This window comes from Fundulus heteroclitus, chromosome 11 (genome assembly GCF_011125445.2).
Source record: "Fundulus heteroclitus isolate FHET01 chromosome 11, MU-UCD_Fhet_4.1, whole genome shotgun sequence".
Lineage (NCBI taxonomy): Eukaryota > Metazoa > Chordata > Actinopteri > Cyprinodontiformes > Fundulidae > Fundulus > Fundulus heteroclitus.
Window position 1 is genome coordinate 28,953,299 of NC_046371.1, and position 9,149 is coordinate 28,962,447.

The following is a 9,149-nucleotide window of genomic DNA, read 5'->3' on the forward strand; positions in this document are numbered from 1 at the left end:
ACTAACAAAATTATCATAATTTGCATAAAAAGTAGTCGGTATTAGAAAAAAGATATGTAGTGTTTTCAGACATCAAGTAATGAAAGGAAAATAAGCCTATATTAAATTTTAATTAACTAATGTTTTGCAACAGGAAGACTTTTGAAATCAACATTAGAAACACATTTGTTTAGGATTGCCTTCAACTGTTCTAGTTAACTGAATCACCACTTTTTTTGTTCTATTTTCTATCTACATTTTATTCCTACTTGCTTTTATTCTGTTTTATTTTTGCTATATTTTAATCATGTAAAGCACTTTGCATTGTCTTTGTACTGAATTGTGCTATATAAATAAATTTGCCTTGCCTTGCCATGTGTTGTGATAATAATAATACCTGCGGATGTTATCTTAGTTGTCCACACAGCCTCCACGGGATTACCTAGTAGGCAACGGGCCAAGGTAGGAGTGCCTAAACTATTTCCAGGGGCCATTTAAAAAATAATTTCTCTTCAACTTCAATTCAAGAATGGTACAAATTTAGCTTGAAACTCAAAACTAGAGGTAGATGGACGCAGATTACTTACAACTCAGTTTTCTTGTTCACCAGCCCGTGAGTAATTTCCACTTGACCATTTTGACCGGTGGGGTGAAAAATCTAAGGGTGGTAACTCAGAAAGACAGGGTACAGCCTGCAAGTTTGCTGCTTAACATATAACAAATACATGGTGCTCCTAGCCATTTGGAGTTTCAAAACACTGTTAGAAACAAGAATGACGAGTGGTGCCATTTTACTTCCCACGCCATGGCTGTAACAGATTTTTTTTTTCTAGTTGAAAGAAAAGTGTAGAAAGAATGTGGTTGGGTTTTATATATTTTTTATTATTAATATGCATTTATTATATCACAAACTCATTGTAAACAACAATCATTTCATATATCACAAGCTAATTTCAGAAAATACTACTTTAATATATCACAAACTCAAAGTAAAAAACACTACTTTAATATATCACAAACTCATTGTAAATAGTCATTTAATATATCACAAGCTAATTGTAGAAAAGACTCATATAATATATATTAAAGAAAGATATGAGAAAACATGCATGCTTTGGTTTCAAGATCCCTGCCAGTACCGCGTGATGGCTTCAAGTTGATCTTTTAATTCATAGTTTTCTTCAACCATCTCATCATACCCGTCAAGGATTGTATGAAATAACTCCTTGGCCATCGTCAATTCGTACAGATAGGCCTGCACGACGGCATTGACTGTGTGGTTGTCTTGGTGGATGTTGTGAGCGGTTAGAAACCGTTGAACGGCATCGAAGAAACGTGCGTTATAAAGTAGTCGCATTACACCCTTGTAATTGCGTTCAAATAACCCATTCTGAAGCAGCTCCGAACATTCATGGTCTCTCTGACTAGGACGGTTGTTATTACACCCATAACATTTACCGTGCATGTATTTTCCGATCGCAGCGTTCAAAAGATGAAACACCACGGTTTTCACCGCTTTGATGAAACCGAAGCGCTTCCATCCATTGTATTCATCGGCGCCGGTGTCAGTCTCTCCTTGGCTGGATGGAAGCAGCGTATCCTCGGGTTGAGAAGGGTCTGGGGAGGCTGGATCTCCTTGGCCCGAGGGTAGTTGTGAGTCCTGGGATACCTCAGGGGTGGGTGGAAGATTCAGCACTTGTAAATCTTCCTCCTGGGTCTCTGACAGAGACGGCATGGCTGGAAGCCTGGCTGGAAGTGTGGTTGGAAGCGTGGAATTCTCATCCCGTAAAACAAAGTACTCGGGCCGTACATGCATGCCTCCGGGGGCATTAGCCCAGTCGTCGATACGCCTCTGCAGCGATGTGAGGAGACTCTCGCTGTCGCTGTCGAGTTTGGAAGAGGATTCAGGGGTTGGCGAGGGGAAAGGAGGGTGGTACGGTCCCGGAAAGAATTTGTCGCTGTCCGGGGAGCCATGCTGCGATGATGTTGAAGCTGTAGTTCTTTCAACCGCGTAGTTGTTCATGGTTTCAGATGCTAAAAGTCTGGTCAGTGAAGTTGCATGGATGTTCCGATCGGTCTGCCCGGTTGTTTTTTATACTGAGAAGGGGTGTGGTTAACGTTGAAGGGGGCGGTATCGGGTGTTGTGAGGAGGGCGGGTCTAAAAAGCTACCACTTTCTTGATCACCCAAAACATCTCTCCAGTTGCAACAGTTGCAGAACAGCGTTGACATCCGGTCTGCTATCATCTTGTCACGCCATGCGTCAAGCAGAAAAATAACCGGAGTTGTTTTATCTTGAGCCTGTCTTGGAGTTGCGCGGAAGAAACCATCGACCGGTAAGCCCCGCCTTTGATTGCCGTGTTGGTGAGAAGATCCTATTTGTTGAATCTGTGTCAGTTTCGAATTCCTAGAGTGGGGGGGGGGGACCGGAAATGGGGGAGGGGTATGGATTCCGGAAGTGGGGGAGGGGACCGGAAATGGGGGAGGGGTACGGATGAGAAATAGGATATTTGTGCAAAATTGAATGAAGAACAAGAAACAGCAGTAAGCACCAAAAAGTTCAATCATTTTTCATTTTTACAACGCTTAATTTTATACTGAGCCTTGATGGTAACAAAAAAGTTATAATAAAGGGGAGACAAACATTTCACACATAAATGTCTTTTGACATTTTTCGGAGGAGTCACCGTGCATGCATTCAGTTAGGTGGGAAGAGGGCCTTATATATACATTATTGATAATACAGGCATTGTGTTTGTCCGCGTGATGGGGATTTTTAGGATGCGTAAAGGCGTGAAATACAACATCCTGTCGATTTTTTTGTGACAAGGTGTCCGCTATTTATAAATACTAACCATGACGGCGCAAGGGTTGTAGAGAAAGAGACAGTTTTTGTGTTGAGGGGTCAGATGATTGAGAGAAAGCGAGATCTCCCCTTGTGTCTCCTCCCGCACGACGCTTCGAACAGGTTGAGTATTGTTTTAACTGCTTACTGACCGAGTAAACTTATGACCCTCAAACTGACCTGTAGAGTGTATGGACTTATTATGTTGTAAGCTGCAACTGGTAAGCAATCAGTAACGCTTGCTGTTTACAGGGAGAGCTGAGGGGTTGCATCGCAGGATTCTGGGCTGAGCGAGAACCCTGAGCTTTTTATTTACAGATTCCGGATGGGGAAGCTTATGCGTCTAAACGATTTATATAGTTTTATTTTTAATCTTTATTATAGTCTGACTGCTTTTACGGCTGAAACAAAGACTGATTTCCTCCCACCTTAAAGATTGGGTGCGCGTAACGGAATTAAATAATTCAAAATAATCATAATAATACTAATAAAAAGATTGGGTATGTATACCGGAGTTAAATAATTATAAATAACTTTAAATGATTACAATAATACTACTAAATAAGGTTGGGTATGCGTAACAGAATTAAATAATTCAAAATAATCATAATAATACTAATAAAAAGATTGGGTATGTATACCGGAGTTAAATAATTATAAATAACTTTAAATGATTACAATAATACTACTAAATAAGGTTGGGTATGCGTAACAGAATTAAATAATTACAATAATATCAATGATAGTAGTAATAATATTATTAATGATATGAATATAAATGAAAATAATAATAATACAATTAATAAAAGAATAATTAATTTAATAATGATTAATGTGGAGGTCACGGGAGGGAAGGGGGTGTCACATGAGGGGTCACGTGGTGGGGTCATATGGAGGTCACGGTAGGGGTCAATGATAGGGTGTCACATGAGGGTCACGAGCAGGGTCACGTGACAATCATGTGAGTAGGGTCACCTAAAAGGTCAATTAAAAAATAAGCCCCGCCCCTTTTTTATCGCCCCGCCCACTTTTAATCCATCAAAATCGGATTAAAAAGTGACAGAAGGTATACCCTATACTCTCTCATGCAGTCTGAGGGTTAAAACTGGGTACTTGCAGTTAACAAGAATACTATAGTTACCTCTGTGTTAGTAGTTTATGATGTAGTAGTTTATTATGAGAATAAACACAACCTCTTCAATGTCTGTGTAGAACCTGTGCTCACTGTGGCTTTCCATATATTTAAAATAAATCTTCATTGTCAAAATAGAAAGAGCAGAAGCCAGCAGCAGTGGACAATGATGCTAGGTCTTCACAGGTAAGTAGAGGCCACCACTTGCTGAGTAAAATATATATATATAAATGCAAGGAGAAACCAAGCAGTTATCAGGAGAGGGTTGTCACTGATATTTTAGAGTAATTTTTATTCACATTCAGTATTTTATACTCTATTGTAAAAGTTAGCCCAGGGTGAAAGCCATGAGTCAGGGCCGTGACCACGCTGTAGCACTGTAAGGGAGAGCCTGCAGACAGTGATAGAGCAGGGGATTGATTCTTTGTTTAATTTTTTGTTAATTATTTATTTTCAGATATTATTTGACATCTGCCTTTCCCTGTGTTAAAGGAAGCAGGGAAATGTCTTGCCATTTTTTCTTTATCTTGATTAATTTTGCACATGAGTTACATTTAACTAAAATGTAGATGTGCTTAGTGTTGAGTTACTTTCTATGTTCATGACAGTAAATTAAATCATGAGGCTTACAACCCTGTTACTTTGTCACTCCCTTTCCATACTGTGTGATGAGTGATAATTTTCTTACAGGATTGTTTTTTTTTTTTTCTTTTTTTTTTTTTTACCAAACCTCTCATGATTAGTGTTTTCATTTGGCACGTTATGATCTGGCTACTTACCATGTAGATGGTCATGGTGTCAACTCAACCAGGGTTGGTAACTAAAACTTTATATTTTGTTAATTTAAAGAAATAAAGTTGGTAGCCCGGTGCTGCACTGTTGCTGTTGGTGATTATATGACTCCTTAGCCAATGGAGAGTTGCAAGAGGATGATAAATCACTCAATAGGCTTCTGAAAAAATATGTCCACCTCACTTCTGAGAGGATGGTTACACCTATGCAAGGGTGGTCAAAAATGCATGAAGGTGCCACTTATTCCCGAAGTATGAGATAATCACAGAAGAGGGGCTGAAGTTAATTTATGGAGACTTTACTGAAAAAAGTTTCTTGTGGGAGAATTCAAGTTGTAGTTTTCAAACAAACAGATAAAGAAAAATGTCTGCACCAACACGGAAGGTGGTGACCACAACACTGTCATTACCCGTAAGTTTATTTCATTTCTAAATGCTGTCAAATGTAAGGAAGGTGTATGTAACTGAAAAATCCAGGTATTGAAGTAAACCGCTGCCACAGCTGTACTGTCAGCAAGTTCTCAACTGCGGCACCGCGGTGAAGGGCTGGTTTCCCGGCTGCATGACATTTCTGTGTCGCGGTGTAGGTGGGAGCTCGCTTTGGTACCACGGTAGAGCAAGCTCCCAGCTGCATAACTGCTGTACGCAATGAGCCCTCCATTGTGCTGTAGTCAATTTGGCTTTATATTTTGGCCACACTGTGTTGAATCGTGCCGCTAGGTTAAAACCTTTGGTTAGCTTGGCCTTGCCTGTCCAAAATCCTGCAACACAAACACTTTCAGTGGCAATAAAACCATAATAATGGATTTGCTATGGAGTGTTTCGCTGAGAAGGGAGGTGCGGATGGAGGGGAAAATGACCGGTTTTCCAAATATGGTTGTAGCCAATCAGAGTGAAGTCAACAATGTAGAGCTGCATATCGTTATCGTATCCATCCCTTTTACTGAGGAAGGACATTTGGCCTGACAAATCAACAAGCTGACATTATTTTTTAAATAAAATAGTTTGGAGAATTTGCATATCCAGCAATATCCACGACATGAAATGGCACCTTTGAGAACAAATTTTTTTTCTGAAGAATTTAGAATGAAGCTAATGTAACTTTAAAAGCAATGCAAAGCAGAAGAGAAAAAACACACTATTTTAAAGAAACAGTGTTTAAAAATCATTGGTTGAGTTAGACATGAATACCGTCTTTTGGAAATTAATTTTTTTATGTTGTCGTGTTTTATATCTTCTTAAATTTTTAGTTCCTAAAGAGAAACCGCCCAACATTAATGCCAAACATTTTCAAAATACTGAGATTGCAAATGGAACACACAATCTGTGCAGCTATGATTATTTTTCTGGTAGTTTTTGGCGTAGAAATACAGTAAAATGCATGACACTGATGCAAGAAATACATACAAATAATAAATGATACCTGAGTATATTTAAGTCCAATTTGTAGAGCTGTCAACCCTGTTCTCAGGAGGAGCGGAGAATATGAACAATACCAACTCGTTTGAGCTTAGATAAGAATATGAAGTCTGCATAATGTGTATGCAGTAGACAGGGAATCTCCCATAATCTTCACCTCAAGTTAATTACCACAGACAAACATTATAGATCACCGGAGACTCTTATCATTGACTACTTCAACACTGAGAAGATTTGGTCCCCATCTGATATGACATGAAACTCTAAATAATCTTTGCAACAAAACAATGTTTGTCCTATTGTCAAATTCATTCCTTCTTCTATGAGCAGATCTGAAAGATATGGATGTACATTCTCACTAATTACAGCAATTATTACGCAGTGATGGTGTAACAAGCTCTCAAACAATTACCCCTTCTCTCCTTTCCTGTCTATCTCTTCCTCCCACACAGTCAGTCGAAGTATTTCATCGCACAAATATATGCCTGCCATTAGGCCGGCTCATGAGGGAGAAAATACCAGCATATCATTCATTACAGTTCATGGCAGCACAGAAACTAAACACAACCAAAACCAGGGAGCCAAGTTAGTTCCTGCTGAGTGCAAGATGTTGGAATGGTGACACTCTCTATTAGGCAAAAATTTACAGGGCAGCTAAAGTTGTATTTATCACACAAAAGAGGGGGAAAATACTGCCTGGAGCACGGGGAGGCAGCTACATTTAAAATACTGTAGAATTCCACTGACTGTATATTGTACAGGCAGAGACAGTGTTCAATAAATAAGGATTCGATGTAGTGATTTTTCACAGGGCATGTTTTCTAAAAAGACTTTACTATTTACAGCAGTAGCACTAGTATTACAGGGTATGTGTATCTGCTCATACAATTGGCAGCTTCAGTGTTCCAACAGTACAGCCTTGTCTTGTTGGCCTTAGAGCAGATCTACTATAGTTTGTTTCATGCCCTGCTCAGGGGCATTCAGTCTACTTGGGTGACAGTTGCAAGGTCACTCCCTTATCAGATTCTTGACCATGTTTCCTGCAACCAAAGCACTTTCTTTTTTTTTTTTCTTTACAGTAACAGATCTTTAACCGATTCACATTTGCATCATACTTGGCTAAACAGAAAGCTTTTCTTCATGACACTTGGCATGGATGTTTTTACACTGCCTATTCTCAATATGGGGTATTACATGTTACACTTCAATGTCAAAAGAAATGTTTTAAAAACAATATTCTAAAAGGGATTCCTCTTGAGGAATACTGGGATTGTCATCAAAGCACATTCCTCCAGTAAGTCCCCGTCTCCAGCTTGGATTTTGTGTGCCTCTGCCAGCGACTGTGGAGGGCCTGTAGGGAGACTGAAAAGTAAGCACAATGGACAAAGGCACGTGTGGCACCTTACATTTCTTCTCATCCCCACAGATGTTATTGCATGAAAGTACTTTTGCTCCACAATGAAATTTCTCAAACAGTGGGAAAAATACCTTCCTTTTTCCCACGTAGAATCAGTGATCCCTGAACATTTTAAGGACTTTGCTGCACACAAAAAATAAAACTAAATGAAAGGCTCCCTTAGATCTTTTAAAAATCTCACTTTTGTCGCTAAGCAATAGAAGACTGAAGGACTTTTAAAAACACTTTTATAACCTCCAGTTAAATGTCCTGAAATGCTTTGTTTTTATATTTCTTCAGGGATAAAGAAACAGAGCATTAGTATAAGAAATAATGAATATTAGTAATCTTTATTGAACATAGGTTTACAACCATATTTAGAATTCTTCAACAAAAAAAAATAGTTTGTAATAATGTCAGGTATTTGGCAATATTTCTTCCTATGTTTTAGAAATAGATGTCAAAGGAGTGTGTTCCACTGCCTTACATCAGTCAAAACTGACTGATATAAGGCATTTGTTGAGATTTTCAAAGGATTAACGGAAACAAAGGAATGCATAATCTTTAAATAAAAACCTTATAAATATAAATTTTCTAAACGTTTTACAAAGGTCTAAAAAGTGTGGCTTGCAATTGTATTCAGTAGCACTGAGTGGACACTTTTGATGTAAATTTCATACTGGATTTACATCTAGACTTTGACTAGAACATTTGAATACATTAAGATATTTCGATCTAAACCTTCCTGGTATTAACCTTACTCGCTCCAGATGGATGTCGCTACGTCTAGCTTCACTCACATCCATCTGGGACATCTCCCATAGAGAGTGATTTCTCCAACCAATTTTATTATTTAGCCAATCAGGACGCAGGGGTGAAGTTTCATAGATGTGACGTGGTGGAGAAGCGACCGTGACGTGAGACTGTTTTGATAGCAATGGCGGCTCGCATCGAGGAAGCAAGCGTTAACATTGCTATTTCTTCCGTGTTGTCCAATCTACCTGATATTGTTTCATTAAAAGAACATCAGAGAACGGCTCTGAAGGCTTTTGTTGGTGGAAACCATGTTTTCGCCCTTCTCCCGACCAGATTTGGCAAGTTTTGTTTTCCGGGGCACGTCCCATGAATCATGCCTCAAAGAAAACAAAAATAAAGAAAAAGGACATGATCAGCTTTCTATATGCAGGTGGGCTGGATCAGATCTGTAGATTTACCATCCATTTTACACACACTGGATGGAATCTTCTGTCTCTAAAGTGTCCATCCATCTACCTCATGCAGCAGAAGGCAGCAGCTGTCTGCTGACACAGCCACCCACAGCCCAGGAAGTTAGTGCGACATCAAACCTATAAAAATTATTTCACTGGGGTTAAAATCGTTTAAACTATTAATGTGTTCTCCTTGCTCCCGCCATGGCTGAGGCAAATGGTCTCATAGAAAGATGTAAACCCAGGTGAAGGAGTGAACTGCCTTGGCAGAGGTGGCCGCCATAGAGATCTCGAACTGGGCAAAGATGTGACGCTTTCCATTTAGCGTGGGCTAAACGAGAGGGAGAGAGGCTCTCCAGGAGGTGTTTCCCTCTTCCAGG

The 9,149-nt window shown here is 39.4% G+C and overlaps 1 protein-coding gene across 1 annotated transcript; it reads right to left on the bottom strand.

The window, feature by feature from the left end:
* Positions 1–1,099: 1,099 nt before the first annotated feature.
* On the bottom strand, positions 1,100–2,643 carry LOC118564647. Its single transcript, XM_036143534.1, has 2 exons — positions 2,632–2,643; positions 1,100–2,385 (listed from the first exon to the last, which is right to left on the bottom strand). The coding sequence occupies exon 2, from the start codon at positions 2,000–2,002 to the stop codon at positions 1,100–1,102; it is 903 nt and encodes a 300-aa protein (XP_035999427.1). The 5' UTR covers positions 2,003–2,385; positions 2,632–2,643.
* Positions 2,644–9,149: the final 6,506 nt, after the last annotated feature.